The sequence below is a fragment of the Hydra vulgaris genome, chromosome 08 (genome assembly GCF_038396675.1).
Source record: "Hydra vulgaris chromosome 08, alternate assembly HydraT2T_AEP".
Lineage (NCBI taxonomy): Eukaryota > Metazoa > Cnidaria > Hydrozoa > Anthoathecata > Hydridae > Hydra > Hydra vulgaris.
The window spans coordinates 62,595,001-62,615,664 of record NC_088927.1 but is presented as its reverse complement, the minus strand read 5'-3'; the positions used below and the strand labels follow the sequence as shown (position 1 = coordinate 62,615,664).

The window sequence follows — 20,664 nt, the reverse complement described above, 5'->3', positions numbered from 1 at the left end:
AAAAGATGAAGAATAAGCAACAAAGGAAACCGCGAATAATGCTAAACTTAACGCAAGACTTAGACTCTTTATGCCAAGTAATCAAATGATTGAGCAAAATGATACTAAGCAACCACAGCAAAACAAGTACCAGCAAGCCAAACGATTAAAAATTGCAAAATGTAAAAAGTGTAGAGTACAATTACACACATAAATGTTACAATGTGACAATTCGATGTGTCGGCAACGGTTGTGCAAAGAAACATGTTTTACCAAAATAATATGTATTTGGAACTGAATTTTTTTGTTATAAAAAATGTAAAAATTTCAATATAGTTTCTTAATTAAAAGTTGTGTTAAAAATGATAAAAAAAAAAATCTAGTTAAATAAAAAAAAAAGTTATTTAATTTTTTTTGACAAGTGTGCGGTTTGACCTGGTTTTACCCTATATCGTGTGACTATTAAAACTAAGTGTCGTGTAGACTGGAATATTTTTACATTTGGTCCAGTCTACACTAAAATAAGCTGTTAAGTAACAAAGGTTCACGGCTTCATTGGTCAAAAAGTGAATGTTTTAATGTGTTAATATTTTAATATATAAGTTATACTTTTTGTTCATGGAAGAATACATGTATTTTTACACATTGTTCGTATTATTTAAATGATACATTTTGTAGACTTATTTAAATGATACATTTATAAATAAGTCTACAAAAAGATGCTCGATAAACCACTGTGCTACTTAATTTATAAGAAAGTTCCACAAATGTTTCTTAGTGTATTAGGTCCATCTGTAGTTAAAGATTTTAAAGATATTTCATTATTTTAGGTTTAAAGAGTTTTTGAAAATCAAAAATGTCAATTTTTACAAAAAAAAAAACACGATATCTCAAGATATATATATTAACTTTCAAAATGTCTTGCTAAAAAGGAAAGATATTAATGCAAGTATCAATTTCAAATGTAAAACTATGTGTATAAAAGTGATAATATGTATCTCTGATGTTTCTTTTGAGACTAATGTGACTTTTTGACTAATTTTCAGAAAATTGGCAGCATTTAAAAAAAAAATGTATATTTTAATATTTGATTAAAAAAAGCTATTTTACTATAAAGACTTTAACTTGTATGTTAGAATGTAAATGCTATAAAAATGTTTATTTATTTGTCACTTGACATTTAAAAAAATTTTAAAAGATTTTATTGTTGATAAAATATATTTTGACAAAATGATATTTATTAGTAGGTATAAAATGTATATAGATATAAACTAGTATGTTTGCAACTTAAGATAAATGTTTACATTTATCTTAACTTGCAAACTGTACCTGGCTTTATGGACGATCCCTAAGCAGGCTTTGTGGAAAAAAAAGCGCTTGAAAACTTTTGAAGTGGGGGTGTTTTATCTTTTAATTATTAGATCTTCATAATTGTTTATATTATATAATATCTTTTCTTTTATATTTTTGTTTTGAATTTTTTTTTTGTTTTATTTTGTATTCATGCATTTCAAAGTTATGTTTTCAATAAATTTTAAAACTGCAAAAAATCTGGATTTTATTCTACATTTCTTTTTGTATAGTTTCATTGTAACTTCTTTAAATATTTTTATAAAGGATAAATTTTTTACTTGGTTACATATTAACTTATGATTAAGTTATTATTAAATTGATAAACATTTTTATTATTAAGTTTTATTAATGATTACAACAGTTTTATTATTGAAAGACTTACAGAAATGTAAAGACTGGGTACTACTGTAAATAAAAAGTATAAACATCTACAAAAAAGTATCATACATTTTTCATACTTGTTCTCTAAGGTACTTTCTAAGGGTACAATACTAAATCCGCCACTAATACAACTTCTTCTTTTGGGTGTCAATAAAATATGTACGCAGCCCACTGGTTTCGCACCCCCGTTCCCCATTGCACGTTAATTTTATGACATCCAACGGTTCTTTGAATGAATGACTTCTCAATCCTCTGTATCCGTCCTTAACGTACGCCTTACTAAGGCCCTCATAATATGTACGTCAAGGACTAATAGATAGGGCTATTTTTTTTTGTGATATAATTAAATTTAAAATTTATAAGAGAATTGGAATTGAATTTTAATTCCATTTCAATTCTTTTCTTATTATTTTGTAAACTTTTAGCCAAAACTCAGATATATTTTGTTTACTAATGTCACGTCACATAAAGAGGAAGGAGGATGATGCGGGGTTGAAATAATTAAATTATCACAAAATGTCTTATGGGGGAGGGAGAAATCTAAAAAGGGCAAAAAAAGTGTCACATTATTTGAACAGCTTTATAACTACAAAATTAATACCCCCAGGTATAATTTTAAAACATTATAAACAAACAGGATCAAAAGTTTTTGTTAATTCAACATTTTTCTGTATTTAAGACAGGTAGTCTAAAAGGGCATGAAAAAAGACATGAAGATAAGTTAAACTCATTATTTGTATAATAGTTTAATTAAAGAGCTAAAATTATTTAAGAGTATAATTTTAATATACTACTTAAAGTAAACATGTTTGAATCTGTAAATTGGCTCAAAGGCCAGGTTTGCTACATTATCTTTGCAGATGGTGGAGTTTTGTGTCCCATGGGAGGGAAATAAGTTTATATAAAGTTTATTAACTATATTTTCAACAACAACAACAAAAAAATCATAAATTTTTTTAATTTCTCAGTATTACATAGTTTAAAAAATTGTTTCATACTGATTGAGTTTTTGATTTAATTATCAATTGAATTTCTGAAATTCATCAATATAATCAATCTGTAGATTATTAGCATATATCAATTATACATACAGTGTACCTACTTAATACAATCATAGTTTTTAAATCTTAAAGTTTTTAAACTTTAAAAATATGTAAAATCTAGTTTCAGCTTCTGTCACACAAGTACATGATACTGTGCTTTTAATGATCAAATTGTTTTCTTGAAGTGTTTTATAAAATCATTTTATAAAATCGTTTTGGCTAGATTCATCTAGTGAAAAAAATTTAGACAAAATAATAAATTTGAATCAAGGAAATTTAGGAATGAACTTCCTTCACCGTTTTCATTAAATGTCAAATTACATCAACAACAAAAAAGAGTAATACTAAATAAGGGCATTTTTTAGGCAATGAAAACTGAAAAAAGTTTACTTAAGAAATTTTAATGAAAGAACAAGAGAAAATAGTGACAAAATTAGCTATAAATATATATAAAAATATAAGTATATATTATATTGTAAAAATACTAACAGAATTAGCTATAAAATTTATACTCACTTTAATGCCATTAAAGTTAAAAAAGATAAAAATGAATAAATTAAAAAAATTAAGGATCTTGAACATTACGTTATAAAAACACAAACTAACATAAATATAAAATCATATACTAATAAATATTAATAAGCATTAAATACTAATAAATATCAATGAGCATTATCTAACTGTACATTACCAGCTACTAATGCAATTTGGTATCTAATTTAGTAAAACTAAACCATATTTAAGTATTTTTTACAAGACTATAATCGTTGCGATAATAGTTGTTCCATTATTTCCAATGTTATAGGGTCGAAATATTGGAACAACTAAAATGATGACAATTATAGTCAAAAATAGTAAATATAAAAAATAGATCTATTTTAGATTTAGAATATGCAAAAAAACCAAGTAACATTTTAACTTGATTAACTTTTAGTTTAATATGAATTCAAATTAACTTAAACTTCATGTAAGCTATGTATTTTAATGTGCTTCTTAAAAATGCTTGTCTCGTGTTTTTTACTAATATTATTATAATATAATAACACTAGTAAGAAACACTTATCTAACTTTTATCTTCTACTTTAAGTTTCACCATTGCTGGATATAATATAACCCTGATGATCCATATATCCATATGATGATTCTGATGATCCACTCTTCCTGATGATCCATATAATTCCTGATGATCCATAATATATATAATTTATATATATATAATTAGGTACGTGACAATTGCGTTTTACGGAACCGAATTTTGTGCTAAAATTTTGTGCCACGATTTTCGCAGTCTCTTCAAAGTTAGCGTGCTTGAGGAAGGCTTTCTGAAATAACTTTTTAGTATTCGTTATCAACATAGAGTATTTTTAGAAAGAAGAATAGTTGAAGCTTATTATTAATTTGGTTTTAATTATACTCAATTGATATATTACCGAGTTTACTGATGTCAAAGTTTTAGTTGTACTTCTGTGGTGAAATTAATGTCCAGGATATTGTCTATATTTTATCTATTCAATTTTTATTTTTAACTTATTCATTTATCTATGCATCTGCCAAATTTCGTTGAAAAATATTATGTAGCAGTCACCCTATTTCTTGCTGCACTTTTGTTACCTAATTTACATTTTCCTAGTTGTTAGCGCGGGAGACAGAGGGGTCCATTGATTATTTGTATATATATATATATTTTTATAAATAAAATTCATATTAATAATATTATTAGCAATATTTAACTTATTTCATAAATTGATATTATAAACCTAGATACTTTATAGTGAAAATATGATTTAAAAATATGTAAACTTAAACGAAATTGTTTTATTAAAAGGATTTTTAGTAAATAATAAAATAAGACTTAAATTTTATATTTCATTTAGAAACAAAATGGAGAAAAAAAATAAAAGTTCCACATAGTATTTCGTATCATATTCATAATATAATTTATATATGAATCAAATTAGTTATGAATCATATCTAATTTGAAGTTTGAACGTTGTCTTTACTTAACAAGGAAAGCCTTTAGATTATAATTTATAACTAATAAATAAGTTATTTTTATATAAATTTATTAAACTATTTTTAAATTATTATTTGGCCACTATCTAAACCTTCATGTATAACTTAAATATTTCTTTCGCTGTTTTAGATGCTCTAAGTTGTGAAATGGCGTCAGCCAACAACATCAGTTAGTTACTTTCTTTTTTCAATAGCTCAGTAGTTATTTTTATTATATATATATATATATATATATATATATATATATATATATATATATATATATATATATATATATATATACACAAAAATGACTTACTATATGCAAATTTTTATAATACTTTGTAAAAATAAAGTTAATTTAATTAGTTTAGATGAACTTGCTTTACAGAGGATCAGTCAGTTATATCCCTATTATATGAATTAATTTAGTATTTAGTCATTTACTATTAGTTTTCAAATACAGTTCTTTATTATGCCTATGTAGATTGTTGTTAGTTGTATTTTTGTATACCTAATTTTTACATTTTATTAAGTCACTTTTTTTTTCTTAAGGCAAATTAGAACAAACAATCAGTAAGTTTAGTTTAAATTATTTCAGTTATTATATCATTTAAAAGTATTTGTATGCTGTGTTAGTATTCCTTGTTAGCTTTGAATAAACGTTTTGATTTAAAATTGGTATTTAGGTGAGTAGGCCAGCAGATACGTAAGTTTCATAGATTTCTATATTTTTCAACATATAACTAATTGATACATCATTACAAATATAAACTTCAAGTAAATGTTTTAATTTAAAATTGGTATTTAGGTGAATATGGCAAACAAATATGTAAGTTTTGTAGGTTTCAATATTTTAAAGTGTATACTTTGTTAATACATCATTATATAGATATTATAACTCGAAACAAGTGTATTTTAAAGTTGAAATATATTCCATTCACATTCCAACAATTTTAATTTAGTTTCTTTATCTTTAGCAAACCTTACTTCGATAATTGGTGAGAGAATTTACATATATATATATATATATATATATATATATATATATATATATATATATATATATATATATATATATATATATATATATATATATATATATATATATATATATATATATATATATATATATATATATATATATATATATATATATATATATATATATATATAAACTTTACCAGCAGGAATAGACGACAGTGACACTAAATATGAATTAAATGGCATAATATAAGTCTCCTTCCAGTAATATATATATATATGTGTGTGTGTGTGTGTGTGTGTGTGTGTGTGTGTGTGTGTGTGTGTGTGTGTGTGTGTGTGTGTGTGTGTGTGTGTGTGTGTGTGTATGTATTACAAATAATTTTAAGTATGTTTTCAATTATTAAATAATTATACAGTTATGTTGTGTATTGCATTTTTTATTTTTTAGTGTCAACTTCATCGGTTATAATGGGTAAGGTTTTTATATTTTTATTTTCATATATGATTTTAATTTCTAAATTATTTTAAGGTTGTGCTATATTATTTAATTTTTTCATATAAAGTTTTTCATATAACATTTTTTTATCATATAAGTCTATGCTATAGTATTTTATATTTTTATTTTTTAGTGCCATCATCATCGAAACAAGTTGGTAAGGTAAAATCTAAACCTTTCAACATGATTGTTATTACAAAATAAATACAAGGTTTTATTTTTTATTTTAGTGCCACTTGCATCTGTTCCAGTTGGTAATGTCATATATTTTCAATAAGAATTTATAGATCTTAAATAACAAATATTTTCCAGTATCAACAAATAATTTACATATATAATTGCAAGATAATGTAATGTATTTTTATTTTTTAGTTTTATCTTCTTCTGTTAATACTGGTAAGGTTTACATATTTTTACTTTTTAACAACCAAATAATTTTAAGACGAGGCGGTATTTTATGTTTATTTTTTAGTGCCATCGTCATCTGAACGAATTGGTAAGGTGTATAAAGTGAACTTGTAATTCGAAAATTATTACAAGAATTTGATTTTAGTTTATTATGCCTATTTCTTTATTTTAGTGCAAATTTCATCTGTTCCAGTTGGTAATGACATATATTTTCTTTCTTTGAAAATTGATTTAAGTATTTATTATTATTATTATTATTATGCTTTTTTTTCTTTATCTGTTGCAACTTGTAAGGCTATATATATCAACTTTGCCACATGAGTTTATTTTAAAAAACATTTGCAATTTTTGTTTTTGTATTATGCTTTCGTTTTTAGTGCCACCTTTGCCGACTCAAACTGATAAGACAATATTTATCATCTTTGCATTAAGATTTAAATAAAAAACATATTATATTATATGATTTCTTTGTTTAAATTTTTTTTTAGTACCATCATCATCTGCTTCAACTGGTTAAGTTTGTATATTTAAATATAGCAAACTGATTTAAAACTATAATATTATTTTTATTTTTAGTCAGTGTCTATCTAGTGGAATATGTTTTTTACTTCTTTGTTGTTGTACTTTAAATATTCAATCAGATATTTCAAGAAATGAAATATTTTTTGATATTATAGTACTAAAACATCATCAACATATCTACTGTGAGTTTTACATTAACCTCCCATATTTGGTGGTTGTCTGGTATGAATTTATTTTTTAATTTATTTCCAATTTTTTAATTTATTTTTTAAATTTATTGTTCAAATTTTGAAAATAATAATTTTTTTTTTAGGTTGGGTGAGGGGGGGGGGGGGGGGGGTAGACAGGTGGTGGGCATACGCCCCTTCGTAATAGAAACACCACTTTTATACGTAAGATTGTATAACATAATTTTATATTGTGTACTAATTTTACTCATTATAGTAAAGATATAAATATTTATAAAATCAAGTCGTTTTTGATCCTAGGGTGTGATACACCAATCGCCACCACACCCACCTCTATTGCTAACATTCACCTCTCGTATATTTTGGTGGTTTACTATAAATTTAAAACAACTTTTTTGTGTATTTATATTGCTTAAGTATTTAAAAAAAAAAAAATTCTGAAAAAAGTGTTCAGTTTTATACGGGCGAGGTGTGGTTTGGTGCCCCCTCTGTCTATCCGATACACCCGGTGGTTAGAGTTTAACATAAAGTTGTAACCCACTCTTACACCTATCTTTTGACACCAAGATATTTGTATTTCGATAAGAATTGGCAAAGTTATGACAATTTAAGTGAAGAAAAACGTTATTTTGACCACAGTTTCTTCAACAAATCCATATATAGAAAAATCGCTACTTAAACCGTCATAACTTTTGAACCAATTGTTCGATTTTGATAATTTTTTCACCTTTAAAATACTGTAATAATCCTCTTTCTAATGATATATAACATTATAGTATTCAAACAATTTGAAATTTTTTACTCACGTACCTAATATAATATTTCTTAAAGCAATTTCTTATAGCAATTACAGCAATTCTTTGTTTCTAAATACATGCAATATAAAGTAACTGTATGTAAGTAAACAGTACTTTGCATGTGCTAAAATTTATTGTAAGGTAAAGTTATTATAAGACTCGTTTTAATTTTATTACATTTTTATATCTTTAATTTTATAAAAATTGATTAAAATACACCAGAACAAAGTTATTAAAAAAAACTAAGCTCTTAACAAGCTAAACGAGTTAAAAATACAGTTAAAAATACAGTATATACAGATAAAAAATGTACAGTTAAAAATTCTCAAACTTTATTTCAATGTTACAAATAAGAGTTTTAGCCAAAATACAATTTAAAACATTTAAAAATTATTGTTTAGCGTATTTATTTATTTACTAATACAGAAAAGGCATTTATTTGTTGATTTAGATCAGTAATATGGTTGCAACATTGATTTTTATAAAAATAAACTAAAAATAACAGTTGCTATATAAAAAAGATTGTGTAGCTAAAAACCGCAGCCATTTTAAAATCTCTGAAATTTCTAGTAACACATGGCACATGCGCACCTAAACATAACGCTCGTAAACGACCGTGGATCGATGTAGTTTGTTTAAAGTATATCTCTGTGAGACATTTAAAATGTTTGATATATTGGTTTCTGCCATGTTAAATGTTAAAAATTATTTTCTTACAGCTATTTATGAGGTTGATCATGTATTATTTTTTATTAGTTTTGCTAAAAAGTTTTTTGTTATTTTTAATGAAAGCATATTTTAGATTAACGATTTTGTCATACCTGACGGCAACATTCTGACCGTTTTGACGTCATTTTTGGACTTCAGTTAGCAATCTCTTTCTAATAATTACGGTATCGAGCGAAAAATCTTCGTTTATATACAAGTTTATTCCTTTTAATTTGTGCGATTCTTGAAAGATTTTGGCTTTATCTTTGTGTCTAAGTAAATTAATTTAAACTGTTCTTGGACCATGCTTTCTCAATCCGGTCCGATGAGCTTGCTCGATTTTCAACTCCATTCAGTCCTAATTTATTAGATAACATTGATTGAACTTTCTCTTCGGTTTCAATTCAAGTTTCTTTTGCACTTTCTGGTATTCCATCAATTCGCGGATTTTGTTTTCGAGATCTATCTTCAATTTTTCTGTATTTTTCGTTTTTATTTTCCACTAGAATGTTTTCCTTTTCAAAGCGTTCGTTGTTTTCTTCGTAGACTTTAGCTATTTTTTTTTATCGATTTATTTTCTTTAAAATTCTATTCGACTTTATCAAGCCGCTTATTGATGATTTTCGTGTTTGCACTTAAAATTTTGACAAACTTTGTTTTTTTTTTGTTTCAGCATCGCCTCTGTTTCTTTTCTGAATTCCAATAACATTTCCTGTAGCATTTTTTTAATTTCTGCAAGTGTAACTGCCATTTGTTATAATGTTTTAACGTACAATAAGTTTTTGATTTTTTTAAGTAAAACAATTTTTTCTTTTAAACAAATAAAAACGCGTCTGCTCTTCTTGAAGGCTTATTGCAAAAAAAAAGAAAAAAAAAAAGTTTTGACCATTATAGTCTGGTCTCTTCGATAAGCTGATAAGTAAAAAGGTAAAAAAAAACAACCATTCTTCAAACACTAAAGTTACTAGATAATACTTTATATGGCATCAGTGGCTCATTAAACTTTTTGGGGCCTGGTGCTTTTTTTTTTGAGGCCTTTTTTATGTAAAAAATGTTCACAGCGTAAAAAACGGTTATAAAAGCCATTTTGTACGCTGTTAACATCCCTTAATCCAGCACTGTATGACATATAAAGTTTTTATCCTCCCAAAAAATGAGGGGGTTGTAAATTTTGCATGGTCTTCACTTCTAAACACTAAAAGCAACTTAAATGAGATTTAAAACCTGTAGATAAATTTAGATATAGTATAAGAGAGTAGGGTTGAAAATTTTATTTATACAATGTAATGACATTTGGGTAGGGGGTTTAAACGTTATGGGATGTTTTTCTTTCCAGGCTTTCATCGTTGCAATTTTGTTGTGATTTTTGTCGTAAGCACTGATTAGTGAAACTTTTTGGCAATACATTACCATACCCTTATTATTTAATTACATTGTTACCCATATATGGTAACAATGTAATTTAAAAAAAAAAAAAAAGGAATGGATGACATGTTAGTTCAACAGTTTACGTTGTTTACGTAATCGTAGATGCTTTGGAAAAATGACTTTATTCTTAGCAAGAATTAAAGTATCGAGAGACTCGTCTGTTGTGTTAAAATATCGAGAGACTCGTATATAGTGTTATGAGTAATACATTATTAATTTCTATTTTTATTGTCACGTCAACAAAGCTATAAAAAAGCTTATTTAAAAAACAATTTTTTTCCCAATTATAAAATCGTTTCATTTAAATTTACGTTTTACAAATAAATAGCTTTTTAAGTTATTACTGTGTTAAAAATCTTTTATAAAATACAATTACAATATTATGCAAGTTTACAATTTTTATAATAAGATAACAAGTGAATTAAAAGTGAAAATAAAAAGTTAATTAAAACTATAAAACTAATGAAAACATATGCAAAATGTCAAAAAAAAAAAAAAAAGTGGTTGCATTTGAAGTAGTACATAAAATAAAATTATGCGCACAACATTTGAGAAAGTTATTCAACGTCACCCGAGCAAAATTTTTTGTGCAGCCAAAAATCTCTTTGCTTGCATATGTCACCGCAATAACTCTGTCTTTTACACTTTGGGCATTTAAAAAAACCAGGTTGGCCACAAATGCAGAAAAACTCAGTTACTTCTAAAGAGATATAACTTAATAGAACTTTATATTATTTGTGAAACAAACTACATATAGTCAAGTAAACTTTTTAATTAATATATATATATATATATATATATATATATATATATTATATATATATATATATATATATATATATATATATATATATATATATATATATATATATATATATATATATATAGTTAAAAAGTTTACTAGACTAAATGTCGTTTTTAGCATTTTAAAAATATTAACAAACAAACTTTATTCAAAGTATTTATAAACTCTGTTTTATGGTTTTGTTTATTACATTAGTATTATTATAACTTGCTTATTTGAATATAATAATAATAACCAAAACAACAGCTAAAAGAGGACTTAATTTCAGTTCAGGTAAAAAGGTTTATCACGCATAAAAGGTATGTTTAACATGGTCTACTATGTTTTGTTTAGACTACATATACACTTTGAAAATAGATATTTTCACAAAATTAAATCCCAGCCGGAACCACTCCGTAAAGTGTTACGCATGGTTTTAGTTTCGTGTTTAAAACCCCCAAAACAAAAAGAATAATACTTGTCAAGAATAGGGTTTCAAATCCGTGAAATTAACTATTACTGTTTATCGAAACACCAATTAGGATATCAGATTTTTAATAATGGTTTCATCGTTACGGAAACGCAGTATAATATTATTCTAAGTTTCCGTAGCAAACGTGAAACATGTAAAAAAAAAGCATGCATTCGAATTTGACTTTAAAATTTTATAAAACACGCGTTAAATTGAAAAAACTGCCCGTGAAATTAACGTGTTTTTGTTTTACACCTGGATCGTAATTAACACGTGTATACAATTTTAACCCGACACCGCATACATTTTTTTCCAGATTTTTTAGATTTTCCATAAATTTTTCAGATTGCAGATCACATGAACAAAAAACCATTTATGTGCTTTAAAGCCCTGGTTTTATTAGTATATTTTCTTAGAAAAACTAAACATGCGCATTTATTTAAATTTACACTACAAAAATTAAGTCAAATTCTGTTTGTTTCTTTAAATATACAATATGCGGTGTCGGATTAATTCTGAAAAAAAAAACTAGATGTGCCGGCTGGGATGTATCTTTTATTTTTGAAACCGATTTATTTGCTAACACATTGTAAAGTTTTAAAAGTAAGATCTATTAAAATATTACCTTCGAGGCTTAAGATCTTAACTTTAATTTTTTTCTTAAATGCATCACGAACAAAAACTGTTTGTTCAGTCGCTGGATGGATTGTCTTTTTATTAGATGAAATAAATACAAAGTCTGCGTCATTTCCAATTGCCTTTTTAACCAATGGTCGAAGAACAGATAACGAACTGTTCATATCTGCACGAGCCATGCCTAAATACTGGAAAGAGGACACAGCATCAGTTGTCAATTGTAGAATTTCTAATAGCCGAATCCCTTCTAAATGTTTAATATATTATTGTTAAAATTTTTGTTATTGCCTTTTAATTGGGTATTTTTAAAAAACTGCAATTATTATGAAATTATTGAAAATTATTAAATAACAAAATATATTTCTGCTTTATTAATTTTAATATGATTATTTTTAAATATTTTAATAATTTAATATGTAATAATTTGTAATGATTATTTGTATTATACCTTTGTTGATGGTTAACTCTCCTGGCAAATTTGTTGAAAAGTCATACAATTCAACGTCTTTTTCCTTATTAATGTGATGCATCTGAGAACTGCTATCTATTTGATATGAGTTAGATGTCAATGCAGGCGTTATCAATGGTGGAAGAGTACCGAATCTTTTAGGAGGCTCAGAAAACTACAAAGTTTAATCCAAAAAATTAATATATTTAAAAAACATTCAAAAAGGCAAATAGTCTGCAAATATTGTTTGTAAATAATAATTGTATATCTTAAAGATAAAAAATATATAAGGACGTAATAAAGTTAAAAAACCCAAATTTGTTAAACCTGTTAAAATTTAAACACAATTGCTATTACTCGTGCAATGTAAAGGATTATCTTTTACGACTGCAATCTTGTTTACAATGTAATTATTTTTCACAGTTATTATAATTTAAATTATCAAAATACTATGTCAAAATACGTAAAATACAATGTAAAAAATCTTTCACAAATTTCTCACAATTTAGGTGTAAATTATTTACTTCAAAATAATGTATATTGATCGGCAAAATTTTCTTCAAAATAAGGTAATGAAACACAAGAATTAACAACATACCGTTTCATTTTGTTTTTCACACTGTTTTTCATTGTTTCGTAAGCATTCCTCACTAGTAAAAATATCTCTCACATTCTTTAGTGATCGACTTGTAATTTCCCCCATGTTCGTGTTCTCTTCTAATTTTTTATCAATGGAGACAGTGGAGGTCATAACTTTTTTTGGTAAAATAGTTTGATCATAGCCAAAATTAATAAAACTAACTGAATCAATGACTGGATTAACTTGCTTTTCTGTCTAAATACAAAAAAAGTAACTTTATGAACTAATGAAAACTAAAAAAATGTTTTTCTTTTACAAATTTTATAAATATAAACTACCTCATAAGAAAAGTTTGTAGTTTTATATTCATCAACTTCAGGTTTAGAAAAAGAAGTTTGCGAAGTAACAAAAAAGGCTTGGTTCTGCCAATCAATATCATTTAAAGATTGCTAAAAAAATTACTTTATTGTTATTATCATTAATATCATTATTCATTAAATAATATATCTAAAATATATGTTTTAATGTATTTCATTCATTATTTTAATTCAGGAAGAAGTTTAACAAAGAAATTTAATAACAACAATTTTACCGCTTTGGAGCTTAAGCAATCGCTGTTTGTTTTTTCGTCTAGCATAATATGCTCATCGCACTAAGATTCAAAAAGATAACAATTTGTTATTTTTTATTATTCGATTATTTTATTTATTTTTGATAGTTTACCAACATCAAAATATAAGAGAATTGTTTTCCAAACCTTTTCTTCAGCATTTTCAATATTCTTCTTTTTTAGATTTGATTTGTACCGTACGTAAAGGAACACGCAAATGATTCCAACAAAAAATGCTACACATAAAATTGCAACAACAACCTTCCATGCATTAGAGCTTACAGCTTTCTTTTGATTTATAATAGTTCCATTGACAGATAAATATGCACTGGCTTTCAAACTAACTCCATTATAATAAAATACTAATTTACCATTTTGTAAATCTGACAACAGATTATCAACAAGAGCATTTTGGTCTATGTTGTCTATCAAAATATCCATATTAACATATATACTTCCTTTATTTGCGCTTATCCTTGTAACCGTGACAATCCTATTATTATTGTATTCATAATTTTCATAAAATGTTTTAAACTGACTCTCAAACAAACTTTTATTTGTTTGTACATATTTATCATAGTCATACTCGAACATCATTTGAATTTTTGAAGTAACTGCAGGATTCTTGCACCTACTAGTTGTTTTAACAGATGACAAAATTAATTGAGGATTAAAAGAACTTAGAAATGAACCAGATTCAACATTTTCATCAACATTTACAATTTCACTTTGATTATCAAAGTTTTTTTTAAATGTACTCATCATTCTTCTTGGAGAGTATAAAACTTTGCCTTTGTTTTGGAAGAAAAAAGACTTTTGAGGACTTAAATAAAATGATATTCCAACATGTTCAGCACTAACTGGCCAATCAGAAATATTCAAAAAATATTTATTTCCTTCTTTTCCTACTCTAATTATATCGCCATACTTAATGTTACTATTGCCACGAAACATAAAGTAACTTATGTTGTTTTGAAGACTTGACTTTATTAATTGATCATGAACTACACTATTAGGATATGTTATTACAACAAACATATCTGAGTTTGGTTTTATCCATAGTGATACACCAAGATATATTGATTCAGCTGTTACTAAAAATTGACATCCTGAAGATTGAGAAGGTTGAACAACTTTTAATTCTGAAAATGCATAATTGTTTCCAATATAGATGTCATAGATATTCATAACATCTTCAGCATCAACCACTCCATTAAAATCTGTATCCATATTAAAATTGGTTGAGTCTACATCAACAGTACCATATGAGTTTTGATAATAGTACAAACGAGCTACATCAAGTATGTCAAACAAACAATCTTTGTGTATATCAAACAAAACTTTTTCTTGACAACCTGGTATGATTTTCATTTGGCTTAGAGATTGATCAACAATTTTATTGATAGTATATGTAAAATTTAACTGTTTTTTCCCTTCTGGAATAGTTAAAATCATCTCAGCTAACTTAACAAAACCTCGCTTTCTTTCTGGGAAACTAATTAAACCAATGAACCGTTTTTTAAGACTAGATGGATTAATGTAGCTATAGCTACTTTTCACTAAATCCATTGAAGTTGAGGGTTGAAAACTGATTTCCACATCAAACGCCAGTATAGGTTCCCATCCAACCATAATATAAAATGGAACAACTGTATTGTCATGAAACTCTTTCAAATTGTTAGTCTAATAATTTAATTATTATACTATATGAATATTTAATATTAATAAATATATATATATATATATATATATATATATATATATATATATATATATATACATATATATAAATACCATATAAATATTATACTATATAAATGTATATACACACACATATATATACATACATATGTATATATATATTTTCTATATATATATAATATATAATATATATATATATATATATATATATATATATATATATATATATATATATATGTATATATATATCTAATATATATCTAATATATATCTAATATATATATATATATATATATATATATATATATATCTAATATATATATATATATATATATATATATATATATATATATATATATCTAATATATATATATATATATATATATATATATATATATATATATATATATATATATATATATATATATATATATATAAGAATATTTTTTACATAAAAACAACTTTTGCAGTCTCCTCTCCAGCAGGATTTCCCATCTTCAACTTCTCTAATGTAAATGAACAACACAAATGCATCTAATTGACACCAACCTACCATAACAAAATATCTGGCAAATTACTTTGTGTACACCTAAAACTAGTTGAAGATCTAAATAAAAGTTGTAACCATTTCATCAACAAATTTAATGTACCATCTAAATGGAATTATTTAAAATATCCATTTTAAAGTTTAACAACCCATCTCTACTAACTGGTTATAAACCAATTACTATAAAATTCGCAACATGCAAATTAATTGAACGTATCCTTGCAAAACATATTATATCATACGCACAAGATAAATTTTTATTTAACAGTCAATTTGGTTTTCTTCCTGGAATAAGTACAATTAATGCCATTATACAAATAATGGATGACAGGGGATATGCTATTGACTGCAATACCTCACTAACTGCAATATTCTTAGATTTTGCAAAAAGCATTAGACCTCCTCAACCAAATTATTCTCATGCACAAACTTGAGATCAACCTATCACCATGGTTATAATAAAATGTTTCTTAACATAATCAAATGCAAAGTTATTTATATTGGTACAGCTGCAAAGCCAGTCATAACATTAAATGGTATATTCTTGAAGTTGTAAACTCATACAAATTACTTTGTCTCAAATTTGATAAAAAATGGTTTTTGTGTTAAAATTGTTTATAACAGGTATCTATTAAAGCAACTCTGAATATTTGGTCAATGGTCTCAACGTATGATTGCATCTGCTTACCACATTTATAACCCACATGCAGTTGTCCTTACATCCAAGGCCTATAAAACTAAATTGAAAATGCAAGTCTTTTAAAACTTCCTTCTAAAAGCAGGTGGTATTTATCTTTATGATACAACCTACTATGGTATCCTTCTAATTGATGAATTTCAACCAAACCATCTAATTACACTTAGTCTACATAAAAAATATCATTCACATACCACTTTCAAATTCAAAATAAGATCCACAAAATGAACAATGTATTTAAACTCTTATCTGCAAAAATTAATCCGCCACCTACATAATGACACAAATAAACCTGGTGTTAACTTTACCCATTATGTTATCTGAAAGTATTAGGATTGAATCCCAGGTCAACAGATTACTTCAAAATATATTGTACAATTAGTTTTTGTAAGCGCAAACTAATATTTATTTCAATTATAGTTTATATTATAAATAAATATAAATATGTATATATATTTACATTTATATAGTAATTTTTTTGTTTTATATTTAAAACAAAAAAATTATTATAAAATGGTTAAATATAAAATTAAAGCTGTTTTATAATTATCATCAATTATCATGAAATTTAACAGAAGTATAAAGAAATAAAAACTATACCTTGCTACCGGCAGTAATACTATATGCAACATGAATAGTTTTAAAAAAAATCAATACTGAGCATGTCGTGTTTCTTTGTTTTTGATCTTGAACAAGTATAGTCAAATAATAAAATCCAAGTGTAGGATTTTTATTCAAACTAATTTTTCCATTGTTATTTATGCTAAACGTATTGCTGTCATCTCCATTTGATATGAAATAAATGATTTCTGAAGTTCCATCATTTGTAGCATTAATGGTTGTTATGACAACATTTTCAATTGGTTTTACAGTGTCATCAGAAAACACTTCAATTTCGTTGTTATGTAATAAGTAGAGCGAATATTGGCTTTGAGGAAGTACTGAAATAGTACAAACTAATGAAAATGACTGGCCTGCAGGATAAGTTACTTTATATAAAATACGATAACCAGAAGCACTATGAGTTATTGCAAGATCAGTAAAAACAGCTGTTCCATTAGAAAAGGAAACTGTGGTAGTTCCAGTTAATTGTGCATTGGGATCACCAAAACCTTCAATTAAACTAGCAGTAATTTGCCATGGTAAAAGTTGTGAACCAACATTTTGAACCCATTTGTTTGCATAGTCATTTAGTTGAAATTGTGGTTGGATTTTAAACGGGATTGTCTCAATACTTTCAGAGCTAGGATTATTTACTGTAACAAGTGTTTTAGGAATTAAGTAATCAACACTAACTACATTATTTATATCTGTTGGTGGTGGTGCTGTTGTATTATCAGTTACATTAATTGATATTATTGGACGTGCTGCTGGTAGTGGTTGCGGATGAACAACATTAATAACATTTAAACCAACAGAAAGAGATTTAGCAAGCTGTCCAGTTTGAAAGCTTTCTACTATAACTGCAGCGATTTTAGTGACCTCTTTATATGATGCAGCTGTAAGAAAAATATACTCATTTATGAAAATTTTAACAAATATTAGCAATAAAAATAAATAAGTATAAAAAAAACCTGTATCGTTGGCTGAAGTATAATTAGTTGAATTTGGTGGATTGCCAATCTCAAACTAAAATATATAATTATAAAAAAAAGGTAATAAAAAGGTTATTGTAAAAGTTATATGTAAAAGTTCAAAGTATTTTAAAAAGGCATGCCTTTAAATATAACTTTAAGATTATCTACTTCTATCTTTTTACTTGGTATTGCATTTCTTCTAAAAATGTAGTTCACCCTTCAGGGAGCAAAACATCTTCAGGGGAATTCTTTGTAAATTTTATAATAATTTAAAAGTTATGTAAATTTGTTATATTATTATATGTTTATTGATTACAAAATTTGTTTTTAAAATTAAGAAAGGTTAAAGTTAGTTAAATATTTAAAAAACTAATTTTTCTATAAACCTTTTTCTATAAATAATCATTCTGATTATATAATGCAGAAAAAAACAGTTTGTAACTTTCTATTCCCTTGTGCTGATTTTTCACAAACAGTCAAATTTTTACTGGCTTGATAAACATTTCTGACTGTTTAAAGAAACCTGAATAACTTTCTAATCTTCCAAAAAGTTGATGCTTTTAAGAAATCAATTTTCAGGAGAAAAATAAATTTGACTTTTTAAGGCTATAGCTAAAAGAAGTAAGCACTGAACTAACAATTTAAAACACTTGATTAATTAAAGCTAAGAAATAGTGTTTCAATAAAAATACCTATATTGGGCATTTGTTAACTACATTGGACTACATATTGCAGTGTTTCTAAGGGAAAAACTTTAGAGATAACCAAAATATTTTTGTTGACCACGCATCCTGTCCACTAAGCTTGCATAAATGTAAGGCATTGTTACAATGTTTTTTATCAAGATTCATAAATTATAGGGATTTTTTGTTATATCCATTCTTTGGTATATAGCTACATAGCATAGCCACTACCTTGTTAGTGGCTTTGCAGTTATATTTGTTTTCTAAAAAAATTATAGCTATAAGACTTAGTTTATTAATTCTTAGGCCAGCTTGTAGTAAGTTTTTCCTATAAACAGCTGTAAGATATAAGTATATTAACAATGGCATAAATCGCAGACATGGTGCCCCTGTTATGCTTTTTAGATGGATTATCAGTGCCACATAAGTCACTCTTTGTTACAATATTTGGTTGATTTATAAGACAAACGCTTATTTATATTTGAGTTAAATTCTCTCTAATAATTGACAATAGTATCTATAAAAATGTGACACCTAAAAAAACTTAACCACTAAACATAAAAACATCTCCACTAAACAATATTTAATATTTTCGGTCCTTGGAGTAGCTTTTCATTGGTAGAACCTTATCTCTTGCAAAATTTACTGGACCTACTTTCTCAATCTGAGACTAATTTGATTTGGTTTTTTTCATCTTCAGATATTTTGGTTGGTTATTTTCATCTTCAAATATTACTGTTGATAGCTACTATCTTATGATTCACAGTCTGACAGTCAGATGCTTTGGGCTCTTGAACTGTACTCGTTTTAATCTTGTTTCAGATCAAACTTATTGTTGTTATTAGTGATATAAATGTTCATGACAATGGTTGACTTTACCAATGATTGACTCTAGTACCACTGACTTTACAAGACTTTACAAGACTTTACAAGTCTTTTCTAGTACAACTGACACTGGCTCTAAAGTAAAAATACTTTCTTAATCTCTTACTCAGTAAATAATTTTCTTAAAAGATAGTAATTCAAAGTGTTGCTATTCATATTAACAATAATTATTATATCGCAACAATATTGCAACAATGTTGTAACTATATTGCTATAATTATTAGCAGTAAACAACTGATTATTCACTGTGATCTTTAAGCTGTTACAAAAGAAAGATTACACTTTTTTTGATAACCAAAATTACTTGCCTTCACTTCTTGATTTGCTCCTTGTTTCTGACCTTAGTCTGTCTTGTATTTTACAATTTAAATATGGTAAATTTCTTGTATTTTATACTTCTACAACAGACCCATTCACAGAACTTGTTACTACTATGGTTGACTTGGTGATAGTGCTTAGGGTGATATCTTTTGTCTGTATGATAAAAAACACACTTTTTTTATAACTTGATGGAATCAGACAATTATAAAGCTTTTACTTTATCTTCAATTACAAGTCAAGCCTCAGTCTGCCTCATGAATTTCTTATACTTGTAAGTATACTATTTAATATATTATATTATGCATATAACTATTTAACAAGTGCTTAACAGAACCTTTTTTTCCTACCTGCTGGAAAATAGTATTTGTGGTTCCAATTTTTAAAAAATCTAGACCACTCTAACTATTGCCTAACTGTTCTCTATACTATTATTAATAAGAT

The 20,664-nt window shown here is 25.9% G+C and overlaps 1 protein-coding gene across 2 annotated transcripts in view; it reads right to left on the bottom strand.

Annotated features, from left to right (window-relative positions):
- Window positions 1–10,542: 10,542 nt before the first annotated feature.
- Window positions 10,543–20,664, bottom strand: part of LOC100197653 (fibrocystin-L) — a 143,707-nt gene continuing 133,585 nt past the window's right edge. For both annotated transcript variants that reach the window (XM_065804129.1, XM_065804130.1), the window contains 9 exons: window positions 18,332–18,386; window positions 17,358–18,256; window positions 13,960–15,495; window positions 13,795–13,854; window positions 13,541–13,651; window positions 13,221–13,457; window positions 12,623–12,797; window positions 12,164–12,421; window positions 10,543–10,982 (listed from right to left, as the gene is read on the bottom strand). In XM_065804129.1, coding sequence (XP_065660201.1) covers window positions 10,840–10,982; window positions 12,164–12,421; window positions 12,623–12,797; window positions 13,221–13,457; window positions 13,541–13,651; window positions 13,795–13,854; window positions 13,960–15,495; window positions 17,358–18,256; window positions 18,332–18,386 — 3,474 coding nt within the window. In that variant the 3' untranslated portion in view covers window positions 10,543–10,839. The remainder of the gene's footprint in view (window positions 10,983–12,163; window positions 12,422–12,622; window positions 12,798–13,220; window positions 13,458–13,540; window positions 13,652–13,794; window positions 13,855–13,959; window positions 15,496–17,357; window positions 18,257–18,331; window positions 18,387–20,664) is intronic.